Genomic DNA, 19085 nt, shown 5'->3' on the forward strand with positions numbered 1-19085 from the left:
AGATTAACGAATCTGTTTCGAAAGCAAATTTATAAATATAGAATTGCACAATTAATGAAAACTGCTATATTTACTATGCGTGGATGTTTTAATATATAAATGTATAGTTTTTTGCCTGGGTCATAGATAGGACTACCAAAAAAAAGTAATTTCCTATGGTATATATAACAAATGATAATTCACATATCAAATAACACTAATGAAAATAGGGACATGCGCTAGATTCCACCCAAGATGATATTGCCCATTGCCGAACATTATTCAGATTCGATTGAACTCTGTGTAACTAGCTGGTCTTTGAAAGCAAAATACTGATATATGACCTAATATTTAGACGCTTGTTCATATAGCCGCTTGTTTTCGATTGTATGAAATAGCTTTATTATTTTACTCCAAGGTACTAAGAAACCACAGGTTCTGTAATTGTGAATCCAGCCTTTATTTTACAATTTACGCTTTTCGCACAGAACTGCTATTTTGATGTTGAGAGGCGACACACAGTTAGTTCTGCTCTTCTTTGATGTTAGAGGCGAAGTACAGCTTGTGCTCGAATGGATTAGCTGATAAAGTTGGTTGGAATTTCAATTCAATTTTAATCTTATTGCAATGGATAAATGTATGGTTCACTTTTCGAGCATCTCATTTAAATAAAGCTTGATATTCTAATAAGATATATACATTTCATTTTTTTCTCATAGGAAATTTCGGTTAGTATCTGAAACGAAAAAACTGTCCAAGCCATTATATTATATTTCTAATCCGTGCTTTCGATTTATACATGCAACGGATGCGATGTAAAGTCTGAAATGTGTGGGTTGAATCATTCTTTGATCAGGAATTATTTTATTACATGACTTCGATTTCCATTCACAAAAAGCCACACACTGACATCTCTTTTTCTGGACCGAGAGTTAGATTTCTTTACGTTTGACTAATTTTCCAAGAAGGGTCATTTAAGCTGTTGAAAGAAGGGAACAAACCATACCCTAATGCGAATATATCGGAAAGACAGATTCGTTAATCTGATAACAATGGAGATTAAAATATATCGGATATTCAAATTGAAATTGGTACAGATATTGGGAAATAATGATACTGCCTGCAATCAATTTTAAGATACATGCATTTATAGTTCAGTGGTATGCACGATAATTTGTAAACAAATTAAACCCACAAAAAAGATCAAATATATAAATAACTACAGTCCGACTATGGTACGAAGTATAAAACACATAGTATTCATCAAGAAATGAAATACGTATAAGAACGCATATAGGTAATTACCCCATGTATAAATCCATGTATAAAGACCAACACTTAACAAAGACTGATCTGCGTAAAACGCACAGTCGAACAAGAAATCGCACGGTAAATTAGATTTAACACCTATGAGTCAGATAAAGCCTGCTGGTCCTTGATAAATCACCTTTGCTGCAGTTATAACACGCTTTCAAGAAAACTCACCAAACAAAGAATCGTTTTTAACCCGTCCGTTAATTAACACACCCAGTACAGAACACGCACTGTCACATAGATATTCACCCCCTAGCAATAACTAAATTACCTTTCAGTCAATTTCACACCCCGTTAATTAACACACCATATCTACAGATTTTAGCCTTGCGGTATTAGATTTGTTGCGATAATTAGAATTTTACCGATATTTGCAGAAATTTACTAAATTGGCACGAAATCTATACCCAATTTGCACAAGTGTCACCTTTGATACTTCCCAGTGATAGCTATACTACTTTTATGTAGGCATTTGCTATTGATTCATGGCAAGAAATTATTCATAGCATTCAAATACTTTCAAATATTCGGCAGTATGACCAATAGACCTATAGCAATACCACACATGCTAGATCCTAATTGAGGTAATCAAGAACGAAATTCAAAATCGTGAAGTACTGGAATTCACAATGATGAAGCCTTTCTGATACACATATCAAATGATGTATAGATTTCACTTGAGTAACAGTTAGTAAGGAACCATTTCAGAAGCATCGAAAGTCATTTGTTTCAATTGGTTGTTTGAACACTGATAGATTGACATAATATCAATGATTTGTGACTAAGAAATACATAAATTAAAAATTTTCTTAAATGTATTAAAAATTGAATGGAGACATTGTTTTTCTATGACAGGTTTAGCTCGGGCCAAATCTATACCCACAAAGACATATTCCAATGAAGTTGTCACATTATGGTATGTATAGTTGTCTACAATTTCTTGTGAACACTCTATCAGGAAAGAAGAAACATATCTAAATTCAAAATGTGTTGAAGTGATAATCACAGAATTCTCTCTCTGTTTAAGCTTTGGCTCTTAAAGCTAGACATTCAAAACTTGTGAACATGATACAGAACAGTATTGTTGATGGAATTTATTAACTTAGTTTAATAGCTAGCTGCTGTAAAGGTTTGGCTATTATTTTTGTCCCCCGCCTTTCGAAGAAAGCAGGGGACTATTAAAATGGGTTCGTCCGTCCGTCTGTCCGTCTGTCTGTCCGTCTGTCTGTCCGTCACACTTTTTGGGACACAATAACTCTCTTCCTAATTGAGCTAGAATGTTTAAACTTGGTGTATGTGTTTATTAGGTCAATGCCTTGATGGAGTTCGAAGACGAGCATTTTCCGCTTAGGGTAAGCAGAGATAAGCAATTTGATTGGTTGATGCTTTGGGACACGATAACTCTCTTCCTAATTGGGCTAGAATGTTCAAACTTGGTGTATGTGTTGATTAGGTCAATGCCTTGATGGAGTTCGAAGATGAGCATTTTCCGCTTAGGGTAAGCAGAGATAAGCAATTTGATTGGTTGATGCTTTGGGACACGATAACTTTTAATTGAGCTAGAATGTTCAAACTTGGTGTATGTGTTTATTAGGTCAATGCCTTGATGGAGTTCGAAGATGAGCATTTTCCGCTTAGGGTAAGCAGAGATAAGCAATTTGATTGGTTGATGCTTTGGGACACGATAACTCTCTTCCTAATTGAGCTAGAATGTTCAAACTTGGTGTATGTGTTGATTAGGTCAATGCCTTGATGGAGTTCGAAGATGAGCATTTTCCGCTTAGGGTAAGCAGAGATAAGCAATTTGATTGGTTGATGCTTTGGGACACGATAACTTTAGTTCTAATTAAGTGAGATTGATGAAACTTGGTGTATAGATTTATTATATGAATACCTTAACTAAGTTCGATAATGAACATTTTTTGCTGAGGGTAAGCAGAGTGATAAGCAATTTGATTGGTAGAAACTTTGGAACACAATAACTCTCCTTCTAATTGAGGTAGAATGTTCAAACTTGGCATAGGTGTCTATTAGGTGAATGTTTAAACTTGATGTATATGTAGATGTTCATTAGGTGAATGTCTTGACTGAGTTCAATAATTAACATTTCGAGCTGAAGCTAAGCAGAGCTAATCGATTTCATTTGTCGATGGTTTGTTACAAGATAATCTTGATTCTATCTGATAGAGAGTGATGAAACTTAGTGAAAAAAATAAATGTGCGATTAATTAATATGTGTCATCTATTTATTTTGCAATTTCGGCGGGGGACATCAGCCTCACTGTTGGCTTGTGTAATTTGATATCCACCATAAATTCTGAAATAAAATTTCTAAGTTATTCCTCTTGATCACTTTGAAAAATCATTTGGCTGAACTAGTGTCTTAAATTTGGAACTAATTGACATAAATTTTTTAAGTGTAATTGATTTTAGTGACAGGAATATGTCTAGTATAGAATTAGAACGATTTCTGATAAGTCTTATAACTGTCTATTGAAGTGACCACTAAGCTGATGTGAGAGTGTTGTTTGTTGTAGAATATTGTGTATTGAAGGAACCAGCGAAAAAAAATTTATATCCAAAATCCTTGAAATTTATTTGCTTTGTTAAGATTAGAGAAATGAAGAAGCCAAATGAATTTTAAGAGTTTCTGTTAATTACTTCTTGAGTTATTGCCCTTGCCTTTATTATTGCTCTTGCCCAGATCTACTTTCAATTTATGTTCTGTCATTGGAATATGTTTTGTTGATTGTATATAATATTTGATTGGTTGTGTTGATGATTACAGGTACAGACCACCTGATGTGTTATTAGGATCTACAGAATACTCTACCCCTATAGATATGTGGTAAGATTTTACTTTCTTATTCTACATGTATATTATTTTACCTTAAAGGGGCATTATGTAAGATTTAGATAAAGAGCTGGCCGTCCTCGCTATATTTAAAAAATAGATAATGCAAATTGTATATATTGAAAATTTCATTCAAATTACTTTATTTTGAGTGAAGTTATCAATGGTTGTAGTATTGACAAGATGTGAGCATTGATCGTAACCCCTGTACTAGTGATTCGAGTCTTAGCCTTGCTTCTCCGTTTTTATACGCCCACATTGACGCTCTAGAGGTTAAAGTTAATATCCGATTGACTTTAAATTTATACACAGTGTTTAAGGTCATGAGACGAAGAAGCCTATTGATGATCAGCGATTTCGGATAATTACTGTTAAGAGTTATGGCCCTTGATCACTTCAAAAAATCTTGTGGATGCTCTAGAGGCCAAAGTTAATATTCGATTGACTTTAAATTTATACACAGTGTTTGAGGTCATGAGACGAAGAAGCCTATTGATTTTCAACGATTTCTGATAATTAATGCCAAAGTTATGGCCCTTCATCACTTTGAAAAATATTGTGATGCTCTAGAGGCTAAAGTTATCATCCGATTGACTTCAGATTGAATGATACACAGAGTTTAAAGTCTTGAGACGAACAAGTATATTGATTTTCAAGGATTTTTGATAACTCGAACAGCTAAATCCATGATATTAAATGTTTCATATACTAAACGTTAGCATGGGGGCAGAACTTTATAAATGTTTCATTACCAAAAAAAAGTAACAATATGCGACACTCTTGTTGACTGTCCGGACGATTTAGCTGCCGTTGGCTGGCAACCCATCTTTAAATTAAATCATTAAATTTGTCATACGGCAAAGTCAACGGACCTTGTTCTGACTTTTGCTATTGTTAATCCAATTTAAATACTTCTCGGCATTTCTAACTATATTCTACCTTGTTTATTATTTACTTCAAAACGTAACCACCATTCAAAATATAATCATAAAGGCTAGAAAATGACATTATACTAGATTCGTTACGACATTCAACACGTTTCATATCTCGTAATTTCTCGCAAGAATTCTACTTTGGTTTTTAGTTAAATTAACCAATCATAAAAATTCTACTTACAAGCGAGGAATTATTTCTTTATTGTCCAATCAATAGACGCCTTCCAATTTACTTTATTCTATTCTTAGTAACATTGTGTAATCGTAATATTATCGCCATCTGTCACGTACGAAGGGAACCAGAGTATTGTTTTGTATATTATCATTATATTGAATTAAAAAATGTTTCAAATGAACCAAGTTAACCAGGTAAATAAATAACTACGGCCTTAGATAGTTTAAATTTTCTTCAAAGAAATGTACATGTCTGAAAAAATTCCTGAAATTTTTGCGCGTGTAATGCCTTTTACTTAGGCGAGTATAGCGTGCGCACGAGTAATGACTCGCACCTCCTGACAAGCTCTGTTTTATGTTTAAAATTCATACCATACGGTTAACGGTTACTAACCGGTTAATAGCTACAGCTATTCGAATAACAAAAAGTCCTAACCGTAGGAGCACTAGTCATTACTGCGTCGCAGTTCTAGTGATGATTGTTTTTACCAAAAAAAACCAATCATCCAACAAGTTGGCCGTTTCATTTTTCACTTGAGCATATCTCAGAAACTACTTGTCGAATCGATCTTATATCTTTGGTTTTACGGGAAAGTCGGCATGACTTAGAGATTAAATTTATTTTGAACATTCGACGACAATGCGAAATGTCAGAAATCACCAAAGTTGTCGTTTTTTTAAAATATTGCCGTAATATTTACAATAATTGCCGGATTTTAACATTTGGTACATTTTGACATAGTCTGAGACAATAGGGCAAATAGCTACGGTACTTCAGACTTTTGATTTTCGACGAATCCTCGCTTATATTAGGCGCGAAATTTTGAAAATTTAAATTTTTACAAAAAACTTTTTTATTTTTGAATATTTTTTGATGGTATTTTACACAGGATTAAGGGTCATCTGACTATAGCAAAAATGTGAACAATTTTTGTCTCATTAATTTGTGTTAGCCGCCATTGGCTAATTCAGTTTTTCGGTCCTAGATTAATTATTTATTGTTCGATTTGTATAAAACAAAGTTCATATTCTCCGTTTTCCGAAATGTCATTTTTTATGTTACCGTTAAAGTTTCCTGTCGGCACTGGAAGTGACATAATTTTACCAAAAACTACAATTTTGACAGTTCGGTACCACTTTTTGAAAGCAAATATTATTTTTTTCAAATCTGGTATAACTGAAAGGGTGCGCCCTTTAAAGGCGCACAAAATGTCGGGCTTGTTTTTTTTAATTTTGATTTAGTTTTCGGGCTATTTTGATTACGATTAAAAGGTGAAAAAAGGTGTAAAATTAAACTATTTACAACCCATCCAGCATTTTCATATTTTAAAATATTTCTTCGTAACTTTCATAAACTCGTAGCAATAATCTATACGCAGAGAATGTATGTGAAAATTAATTTGTAATATGCGCAGTCTGATTTGTTTTTTGTTTAAAATTTTAATATCTGATTCCATTCAACTAATAGAATGAACCAATACGATCATACAGATATCACAAAATGGTTTCTAACTTGTTTAGTTGCGGAGAAATAGGCTATTTTCAACAGGTCACTTTTCAAGGTTTTTGGTCCATAAAAGTGTCAATTATTGTTCGAGTTTCATAAAAATTTCACTCTGTGATACCTAATGCCATTTACGATTTCATACAAATAATTTAACATTTTCATTATCACCGGAAGTAACGTGATATTGGCAAAAACTGTATTTTTAGCCTCTAAAACAAATACTCATTTGATGTAAGCGATATTCATTGTGATATTTGATTCCTATTGGCAAATAGTATAAAGCAATAGATCATATTGATATCATAAAATTGTTTCTAACATCTTCCTTTGCCGAGAAATAACCAATTTTGTCAGGATCACTATTTATTCGCCCACATGGAAATGTGGTCGTATATTGCCGTCGCCCCCGTCCGTCCGTCCATCCATCGTCCACAATCTCTTGTGAACACTCTACAGACTACATTTATCATCTGATTTTTTTGGAATTGATATATGTTGTTTGCATTAGTGAGATAAAGAAGCCTATTTAATTTCAATAACTTCCGTTAATTTCTTCTGGAGTTATGGCCCTTGTTTCACTTTGTTGCACCTTGCGAACGCTCTAACGACAAAAGTTATTATCCGATCTGTATGAAATTTATATGCATCATTTAAATTAATAAAACAAAGAAGCCTATTGAATTTAGAGTTATGGCCCTTGTTTCACTTTGTTGAATCTTGTGAACGCTCTAATGACAACAAGTACCTTCCGATCTGTTTGAAATTGATATGCATCATTTAAATTAGTGAAAGGAAGAAGCCTATTGAATTCCAGCAATTTCCATTAATTACGCCGTGAGTTGTGGCCCTTGTTTCACTTTGTTGTACCTAGTGAGTGCTGTAACGGCAAATGTTGTTATCCCATCTGTATGAAATTTATATGCATCATTTAAATTAGTAAAACAAAGAACCCTATTGAATTTCAGCAATTTCCGTTAATTACATCTAGAGTTATGGCCCTTATTGCACTTTGTTGAATCTTGTGAACGCTCTAATGACAACAGTTATTATCCGATGTGTATGAAATTTATATGTAATGTTTAAATTAGTAAAAGGAACAAGCCTATTGAGTTTCAGCAAATTTCTGTTAATTACATCTAGAGTTATGGCCCTTGTTTAACTTTGTTAAATCTTGAGAACGCTTGAACAACAAAAGTTATCACCTAATATGTATGAAATTCATATGCATCATTTGAATTAGTAAAATGAAGACGCCTATTGAATGTCAGCAATTTCCGTCAATTACTTTTAGAGTTATGGCCCTTGTTTTACTTTGTTGAACCTTGTGAACGGTCGAACGACAAAAGTTATCATCCGATCTGTATGAAATTTATATGCATTATTTGAATTAGTAAAACGAAAAAGCCTGTCGAATTTCAACAATTTCTGTAGGTTAATTCCAGAGTTACGGCCCATGTTTTAGTTTTTAGAACCTTGTGAACCCTCAAACGACGAAAATTATAATGTCATCTGTATGAAATTGTCTATTAAATTCCCCTAATCACCTACAAAAGAATAATTATGCGACAACCCTTGTCGACAGCTCGGACGATTTAGCTGCTGTGGGCGTATGTTTTGTTGCCTGGCAACCTATCTTTAAGATTTTTTCGCATTTTAATTTCCATTTATGGGTTCTGGCTTAATTATTAATTGTCTGATTTGTATAAAACAAAAGCCCATATGCTCCGTGATGCAAATTCTCAACTTTCTTCTACCGATAAAAGTTTCTGTCGACACCGGAAGTGCCATAATTTTGCCCAGAACTTTAATTTTGATGTGTCTAAAGTTCTTTTAAAAAGCAAATATTATGTTTACAAAACAGATATTTTATTCAATTGAGTCTGATTTGTAATGTTTTATAAAATTATGATATTTGATTCCTATCAACAAACAGAATGAATCCATGCGATCATACAGATACCACGAAAGGGTTTCTAATTTTTACAGTTGCAGAGAAATGGATGATTTTCAACAAGTCACTTTTCAGGGTTTTTGGTCTATAAAAGTGGCAATTATTATTCAATTTTTATTAAATTTTCACCATGTGATGCCTTATGCCATTTATGATTTCATAGAATTAATTTAACATTTTCATTATCCCCAGAAGTAATGTCATTTTTGCAAAAATTATACTTTTAGCCTCCAAAACAAACATTTGTTTGAAGTGAGTTATATTTATTATTCGTTTAAGATTATGGTATTTGACTCCAATGGACATATAGATTAAATCAATAAGATCATATAGATGTCCAAAAATAGCTTGTCGAGAAATAACCAATTTTGTCAGGATCACTTTTTAAGTTTTTTTTCTCATTTTAATTTCCCATTAGAAAGTCAGCTAACTTAGCTGTAAGTTAGTAACAAATTTTGTCAGGATCACTATTTTGACATGTAACACATGGTAACAAATGTATGAATGGAATTGATATTGCCGGGTTTGATTGATTCTGCGTCCATTTTATAACATGTCTGCAATGTTTATGTGGAAATTTCATTGGTACTGGAAGTGATATGAGTTCAAGGGTAACGTGGCACTGAGAGTGACATAAGTTCAAGGGTAACATTGCACCAGTGAAACCTGTAATTACTGCTTTGCAGTTCTAGTTGTATATATGTTTGCTCGATTCTACTTTGTTGTATGGTGACTATTGTATGCCAGGTTGATTTCCGATCATCATAATATTCCGGTTCGATGGATTTCGAGAAATGTTTTGGGAGAAATGTTATTGAAGAAATGTTTTGGGAGAAATGTTTTGCAACATTTGTATTTGGAGATTTGTATTTAGTTAGAAATTTGTTGTTTGAGTTTGTTTTTTGTTGTATGTCTATGATGAAATGTAAATGTAGATTATTTTTTTGATTTACTAAAATAAATTTTGTCTTTATATTAAAATAAAATTAAATTAAACAAAAATACATTTTACAAATCTGATTAGACAAATGTTTAATTTGTAAAACAAATGTTAATTTTAGTGTACAAATGTCGAAATACGACAACAAATGAAGAAATAAGATTTAAGTACTATGAATTAAGAACTTAGAATTAAGAACACTGAATAAAGAGCTATTTCTTCTTTCATATTGTTCATGCCAAATTTGATGGAAATCCCTCCAGACATAACTGAGAAAATTCAACTTTTATTTTCATGCTTTTGGGCCAAGTTTGGAACATCGTTGGTAAATAAAATTGGTGGTTTTTTGGTGATTAATATGTAGTTTATCACCCCAAATAACAAAAAATGTCATATCTTGTGAAGAAAACTTACAGTGCTAGCTTTAAAATGTGCATTTTAGACTGCTCAACACCCTTAAGGCCCAAAGAATGACCTGCCTGTTTAAGAGAATTTCTAGTTATCATTCTATAGAATTTTTATGCCTGTCAGGAGGAGTGCCATTAGAAGCTTGACTGCCACAAAAGCAAATTTACATCAATGGCTTATGGTTTGCTCAAAAGTAATTGAAGACTTTATCAATAGTATGTTTATTGTACCATTTCTCAGTTAACCCATTTTTGACAATAGCGAAACAACTCGCACCAAGTGACTCACGGTAGCGAATCAACTCGGGGACCCATCATTCTTTGCAACGGCATTAGCGAACAAAAGCGCCAGATCAATCAACAGATTTCTATTGTGTTTATTTCATAAATTAATGGTGATTGAGCAATAAAAATAAAGCACCCAATGGCAAGGAATGTTATATTCGCCAATTATGGAATAAAAAACATACGTTTTAACAAAGGATCTTCCAGTATTTACGTAATAGGTCAGAGGTGAAAACCAGACCTTGTCAATGACTTTGGCAGTATTCCAATATTTTCACGTTGTCACTTACGGCTAATAATTTTATGATATGAAGAGTGAAATATTTACTGCCAGGCATATCGTAGAAAATGATAATGTCGAAGAAAACAACTATTTGTTATTTTTTTTGACGTTATGATGCGAAGAATACTGATACTCAAAGATGGCGACAAGTAGTAAGACGGTTGTGTGATCACTGAGTGCAAATAGGTGGTGGATGGGGTTTGGAAAGTTTTGATTGTAATTTGGACTGTCGTATAATCTAATCGATGTATAAGCACATCGTATATGTAAGATTTATCTAAAAATCTAAATCGAAAATGTGTTATTTGTATAAATTTCTCACCTGTCAGGTGTGACATCTATTTTTAGTAACACTTACACTGGATACATGTTTACAACTCAGCTGTATGTGTGCACAACTAAGTCTTGACAGTGTTAGTACAATCGTTACTATATTATGAGTTTTGATCTTATAAGAAAGAGACTGACATCAGGCTCAAGTTCTACAGATCCTAAAAAGACAAAGCCTAGTGAGTTGGAGTCTGAGTTCTCAACTGAAAAAATGCCTGCTGACACCCTCGTTGATAAAATTCTATCGGCGCTACAGGACGAGAGGGTAGTTTTTTGAATAGCTAACGCCATGGCCAAAATCATAAACCCCCAACTACAACAATCAATAAAAGATCTACAGAATAAAGTATCTACGCTGGAAAAAGATCTGATCATGAGAGATCAAACAATAACTGAACTTTCATACAAATGTGATGAACTCGAACAATATGGACTGCGTGAAGGAATAAGAATATCTGGTATTCTAGAAGAGGACAGGGAGGATACAGATCAACTAGTCATTGAGGTTGGGCGCGCTATTGATATCATAATTACAAAAGACGATATAAATCATAGTCACAGGGTTGGCGCACCTGACAACTATGACCCCAACACAAAACCAAGACCCACCATTGTAAGATTTAGAGGTTACTACAGCAAAAGAGCCTTTGTGAAAAATGGTAAAAAACTGGCTAAAATCAGACCTCCTAGGGTAAATCGGGCATCGTCGCAAGCCACACCCAGCCAAGTCAACCCAGAGGCAGAACAAATTATTGACCCACAGACATTGCTCCGACATCCCATATACATAAATGATGATATGACCAAACAAAGAGCATCTATAGCTTTCAGAGCCCGATTGCTACTTAAAGAGAAAAGGATATCTCAAACTTGGTGCAGCGATGGTATTATATTTGTGGAAACGGAGATACAAAGCTCTTAAGAAATCAAACAGAATTCGGTACTCTGCTGCAATCGCTAAAGATAAAAATGAGATTCACAAAAACTACAGCAGGTGTAAACACTGATGATGGTGCTGCTACTGACGATTCCTTTTTCGATGTCTCAGCAATGGATGATTCATAAATGTCTGACACATGATTAGTTAATTATAGCATTACTCTGATAATCTCATTGAAATCTTATATTTTTCTAATAAAGTTATATCGAAATAATACCCAAACAACAATCCTACCTGTATTTGTTTTTCTTTTAATTTGTTATATTTATCTACAAGAAAACGATTTGAGTGGAGTATCTTCTTCACTTTTTGATTTCGCATATAGGAATATCTCTGCCCAAATACTTAAAGCCATGAACATCCCCCATGTTACACTTCCTTCCTTCGTCTGAATTATTTATTCATCAAAACACATGTAGAAAGGTAACATTTTCATATGGGATGTGGCATTAAAAGAAAAACAAATAAAATTGTTCATAGCACAAGTGTATAAATATACTAATGTTATTCATATAAATCAGAAACAATGAAATATAAATATGATGTCCTATGAATATTATACATTATCTATATTTTAACTGGAATCAATTATACGTTGAAAAAGACGTACTTCCAAATGTTTTAGTTAACAAGATTTCTAATATCATCTCAAAAGGTATTGATTTGTATGTACCACACAAAAAAAATCACCGTACGTCCCCGGGATAGCCCTTGGATGAATGGTTATATTCGCTTAATTATTTGTAAGCGAAATCATCTTCACAAGAAAGCAAAGCGCTCAAATCTTCCAATAGACTGGGCTAAGTTTAGATATCGGCAAAATCATGTAACTGGCGAAGTAAGGAGGGTAAAAACCGAGTTCTATCAACAAATCGATCACAAAATCAATGAAAACAATTTTACTGAAAAGAAATGGTGGAAACTGGTAAAAACAAATATTCTAAATTCTAAGCAGAATAAAAGTTTTATTCCCCCACTTGTAGATGAACAAGGCAAAATATTATATGATGCTATTGATGAAGCTAATGCACTGAATAATTATTTTACTGCGCAATCCTATTTAGAAAACTCAAACGAAGATCCACCATTTATTCCGGCAAATGACTTTGAATTGGAAACCTGGCGTTTCAAGGAATCTGAAATCCGAGATATTATCATATCACTCACAGTAGGTAAAGCTTCAGGGCCAGACTTTATTAGTCACAAAATCCTTAAATCATGTTGCACCAGTCTGGCAAACCCAGTCACAAATCTATTTAACTTCCTATTAGAAAACTCAGTATTTCCAGAAAAATGGAAAGAGGCCCATGTTACACCTATATTAAAAAAGGGTACACCATCTTCAATCAACAACTACCGTCCAATATCTCTATTAAGCTGCATTGGTAAAATCTTCAGAAGATGTCTTTACAAATACATATACAACTTTTTTCTCGATCTCAAGATACTAACACAGGGATGTGCCTACTATTACAATTACCGGGAGGCACCGCCCGGCACCAATATTGTCCGCCCGGCAAAAATATCTTGGAGCGGATTTCCGCCCACCTCCATTTTCTTGTAAATAAAGATAATCTAAATTGGTAAAAGCGTCTTTATTTGTTGCTTTTAACCTCATAAATTGAATAAATTATTTTGACTCACGTCAAACTGACCTCGTATCATAAACATCTAAATATAACGTTCGTTTTCGACGAAATATATTACTTTCGATTTCTTATTTGATTCGCAGAGTTATCTGATATTTAGACTCTTTTAACTGGTCAGATCAGTGCGATGTAACTAGCAAGACTGGTTAAACTAGCCTACTGCACCGTTATTGTTTAAAAATAGCACTAGCAGAAGACGACTATTTTTGCTATTTAAACTATTTTTATAGATTTGTGCAATTCTATAATCCGTATCCACATAAATTCCACCAAATATAAGTATCATGGTACCAAACTTGCGTTTTAAATGAATACTTCGCCGTTGAGGTGTTGAATTCTGATTATAAAATATCCGTAATACTGTAATTTGATTATCAAAAGACGATTTCACACATGTGCATGACATTACATTACATGAACTTTGTGCGGCGGACATGTAACGCCCTCTGGAATTCCTTTCTAACGTCACGTCTTTATTTACGCAAAAATTATATTATATTAATTTATATGATATATTTTCCCGACCTAATTATTTGATTTGATCATATTTTCCAGTAAATTATTCGTAGCCGTTATTTCTGGAAATTGTTTTGAACTTTTTAAATGTTTAAATAAACCAGTCAACGAGCCGTGTGCATCTCCATTCCATTCACCATCATGTGACGTTACGGTAGAATTAGGTCAGATGACTTGGGGGAATAGGGCCTACGTGTTTGATTTATTTAGATATAAATACTTCATAATGCTATAAACTATAAACTAATGACAAACAGGTGAAAACATGTGTAGATGGTCAGTAAATTCATAATTGTTATAAAATTGGCTGCTAGTGCTACCTGAGTGACGTACGACAATGGACCGTATACGGTTCCATGGTACGACTGAATGAATGCCGACTTGTGTTTTCGATAGAAAAATACAATCACAAGAACTCAGGAAAGAAACAAAACAATAATTAATAAATTCCTATTTTCGATTATGCCGTGGATTACGCAGGTATACAACGGTGGTTTCAGTGTCAACATTGGCAAATTGCTGTCGTCATATTCTTAAATAAATTAACACGGCTAAAAATGTCGCCCGTAGTTCTTATTTATTTTCTACGGTAATTTAGCTAAATACTACGGAGTGTTGCCGTCGTAAATTTTGACCTCTGGACTCATGAAATTGCGCATTTTCGATCGAAAAAAAACCGATAATTTTCTGCCGAAGATTACCGCCCAGCATGAATATTTTTCTGGGCACATCCCTGCTAACACCACTCCAATCTGGTTTTATTAAGAACAATTCCAGTTTACCAACTTCTAGATCTATATGACCAAATCTGTAAAGCCCTTGATGAAGGCAAAGAAGTGCAATCAGTATATTTCGATATAAGTAAAGCCTTTGACAGGGTTTGGCATCAAGGTCTTCTGTATAAGCTTCACGCTTTTGGGATCCATGGAAATATTCATAGGCTTTTAGAGAGTTATTTATCAAATAGACAACAGTGTGTAGTGATCGACAGAGTATCTTCAAATTCATCAACAATTCATGCAGGAGTACCACAGGGATCAGTACTAGGCTCTCTACTCTTTGTCGCCTACATAAATGATCTTGTGAATGATATAACATCAAACATACGACTTTTTACAGACAATACGTCGTTCTCTTGTCATTGAAGACCCCGCTTCATCCCAACAAATTCTAAATTCAGACCTTTGTACCATTAGCAAATGGGCTTCTACTTGGAAAGTCGCTTTTAACCCCAATAAAACCACCAGTATCACTTTCTCCAGAAAACAAAACCCTTCGTTCTTCCAATTAACATTCAACAACACTGCTCTAAGTGAAGTCTCTTCTTATAAACATTTGGGCATCTATCTTAAAAAAAACTGCAACTGGACAGATCATCTAAATTACATCACATCCAAAATCTCTTAAACTGTTGACCATTTTCGAAGTTTTAAGTATAGACTCTCCAGAAATTCACTTGAAACAATATAGAAGTCTTTTATTCTTCCCTTATTTGACTACGCAGATGTCCTATGGGATAATTGTACAGGCCAGGAGACTTTTGAACTTGAGAAACTTCAGCTTGATGCATTGAGAACAGTCATATATGCAGAATCGGGATTTATCCCATTAAAAGAGAGACGGCACAGACACAAACTCATTGTATTTTACAAGATGATACACAAACACACGCCCAGCTACCTATCATTACTAGTTCCACCTAGAGTTGCTGCCCTGAATCCACACGCTACACGTAACCAATCACATTACCGAAACATATATGCATCAACAACTACATATAAACTGCCTTTTCTTCCTTCTACGATCTCATTCTGGAATAACCTCCCCGAAGATGTAAAGCAAAGTTCAACTTTGCAAGAGTTCAAAGGTCACCTAAACAAAAGCGACCAAACGACCCCTAAACACTACTACCAAGGAGATCGAAGACTCCAAATTATTCACACTAGACTTAGATGTCAAAAAAGTTGTCTGAACTACCACAAGTTCTTAATGAATATTTCCGACAATCCATCGTCACACCATGGAGGACAGCGAACATTATTTATGATACTGCTCCAACTTTACTAGACAAAGACAAGAAACTATATTACTATTACCATATACACAACAGGAGATTAGAACGTTGTTATATGGAAACAACCTCTTGACGTCTTCAACAAATATAGAAATCTTTACTGCAGTTCAGTTATTCATAAACCGATCCAATAGATTTAAGTAAAAATTAAACAAAGTACTTACCGTCTACTGATTTTGATACTTACTGCTTCCAACTGTGTTTGCTTACTGTCTCTTGGTTGATGATACTTACCACTTCAGGCTGGTTCTACTTACCATCTCTTGATTGATGCTACTTACCTGTTGTCTTGATTGACGATACTTACCTGTTGTCTTGATTGACGATACTTACCTGTTGTCTTGATTGACGATACTTACCTGTTTTCTTGACTGCTGGTTTTTACCCACTGTATCTCGACTAACGGTGCTTATCGTGCCATGCTGATTGTACCTACCACTACTTCATTTATGATACTTACCACACCCATGTGGTTTTTATTCATCTTCTCTCCATTGATGATACTTATTGTGTAATTGATTGATTGATGATACCTATCGTGTCATGCCTGTCCTATTTACTGATCTCATCGTGTCATGCTGGTATAATTGATGTTACATATCGTGTCCTGATATTTTTACTTACGGTATCTTGCTGATTATCGTGTCCTGCTGGTTTGATTTACAACCTTTTGATAGACGGCCTTTATCGTAGATGATACTTACCGTCTTTTTTATTGATAATACCTATCGCGTTATGGTGGGTTTAGTTATTGTTATATAACTGATGATACATATCCTGTCCGGTATGTATTGTGTGATGCTTGGTTTATTTTGGGTCTCTGGATTGGTGACACTTATCGTGTCCTAATGATACTTATCGTGTTCTGCTGGTTTAAATTGTCGTCTCCTCATTAATTATACATAGCATGTCATGGTGAGTTTTACTAACCGTCACCTGATTTGATTTGATTTTATTTTATTTATTGTTCCCTGATTGATAATCCATCCATGTCCTGATACTTATCGACTGACAATACTCATCCTGTTCTGCTGGTCTTATTTACAGCACACCATTGTATTCACCTACTGTCTCTTGACTGTTGATACTTATCGTGTCCTGCTGATTCTACTAACACCATCTTGCTCGAATGGTGACAATTAATATGTAGTGCTGGTTCTTCTACTTACCGCCTTTTGAATGATGCTACTTTTCGTTTTCATTTGGTTTTATCTACCGTCTACTGACTAATGTTTTTTTGGGTTTTTTTTAATTGCGATGTTACCCTCGGATGCTTTTCATTTCTCGTTTTAGATATTAGACTTCAGAATTTCTCTCTCTCTCCCCAATCCACAATTTTGGGTTCGCACACCTCCCCACTACTATCAACATCATCAAATAATTGCTTCGCTAACCACATTACACCTCATTACACCTCATTACACTACATTACACTACATTACATTACATTACATTACTTTCTGTATATTAACCCCCTTTGTACTTAAACTACGATATGTCCGATATAATATTGGAACATTGAGAGTATACATTTTTCTTTGTAAATTTAAACCGTTATATAATTTATGATTATAATTTCAAACACTGTATTTATATTGTTGTAAATAGGGAGATGAATTTATAGAAGCCCCGGCTTGTTTTCAGATCCCAGATTTATATATATTATATTTATATTATGTAAATATTTATTGAATAAATAGTGTTAGAAAAAAAAAATATGGATACTCGAGCCGAGATCAAGCGTGTCGCCGCCATCTTGGATACGGTACGCTTTCAAACAGACGATAACACAAAACTTACGGCTAATAATTCTAGACTTTGAAAAACTAAATTGAATCAAAACTTTTGGGATTTAATACAAGCTACATAGAGGAATATTACATTTTCGAAGATTTCAACTATATATTTTTATTTTCGACGAATAAAGCAAAAAAGGCAGAAATGTTAAAATGCCGATAGCGATGAAGTGACCGTCACTTGGGGTGTTATTTCCTTTTAAAAGTTATATTTACATTTACTTTGAACACTGCTGCCAACTTGAAGGACTATATTTGTGTTCTATTTATAAAAAAATATTAGGGGATACTTGTTCACGTTATTTTACCATTATGACAGAGAAAAGTCATAATTTTAGTGGAACTGACTTTTCAATGTTATTTGTAGTAATATAATTTCTACTTTGTAAAATTGAATTTTATATCATTGGAAAGAACACGACAATCTGTACATTTTTGTAACAGAGTATTTCTATGTATAGAAAATATTTTTTTAGTTACCGGTATTTGCAATTTAGTAGAGGGTATTAGGATTAACAATAATCCACTAATTGGCTTAGGGAGATGGGCCCTGCTGATTTAATTAGCTTAGGGGTAGGGTAGCTAATCTTTTAATTGGCTCAGGGTTAAATGGGTTAAGTGTGTACAGTTACCTTATTGCAAACCCCTTGTATTGGCCCTGAAGAAAGGCTGTATTGACTTATTACCAATTACTGATTTCTATTTTAGGGGTGTTGGTTGTATATTTTATGAAATGGCATGTGGGCGGCCATTATTTCCTGGTTCTACTGTAGAAGATGAACTTCAGTTAATATTTAAGATTCTGGGTACACCTACAGAAATAGAATTTCCAGGAATAACCACAAATGAGGAATATGTCTCTTATAACTTCTTAACTTATAAACCAGAACCATTATTGAATATAGCGCCAAGGTAACGCTCATTCAAATTAATAGAAATTACAACATGTAATTATATTATCTTTAGATTCACTCTATAGATATAGAAAATACTACATGTACATATAATATATTTAGATTCATTCTATAGCCTTTGAAAATACTACATGTAAATAGTATCTTTAGATTCACTCTGTAGATATAGAAAATACTACATGTAAATATAATATCTTTAGATTCACTCTATAGATGTAGAAAATACTACATGTAAAT

The 19085-nt window shown here is 33.8% G+C and overlaps 1 protein-coding gene across 3 annotated transcripts in view; it reads left to right on the forward strand.

Annotated features, from left to right (window-relative positions):
* The window catches only part of LOC126828368 (cyclin-dependent kinase 17), a 162691-nt gene that overhangs the window by 127853 nt on the left and 15753 nt on the right, over positions 1-19085 (forward strand). For all 3 annotated transcript variants that reach the window (XM_050558137.2, XM_050558136.2, XM_056102553.1), the window contains 3 exons: positions 2149-2209; positions 4082-4141; positions 18643-18846. In XM_050558137.2, coding sequence (XP_050414094.1) covers positions 2149-2209; positions 4082-4141; positions 18643-18846 — 325 coding nt within the window. The remainder of the gene's footprint in view (positions 1-2148; positions 2210-4081; positions 4142-18642; positions 18847-19085) is intronic.

The sequence above is a fragment of the Patella vulgata genome, chromosome 7 (assembly GCF_932274485.2).
Source record: "Patella vulgata chromosome 7, xgPatVulg1.2, whole genome shotgun sequence".
Classification (NCBI taxonomy): Eukaryota; Metazoa; Mollusca; class Gastropoda; family Patellidae; genus Patella; species Patella vulgata.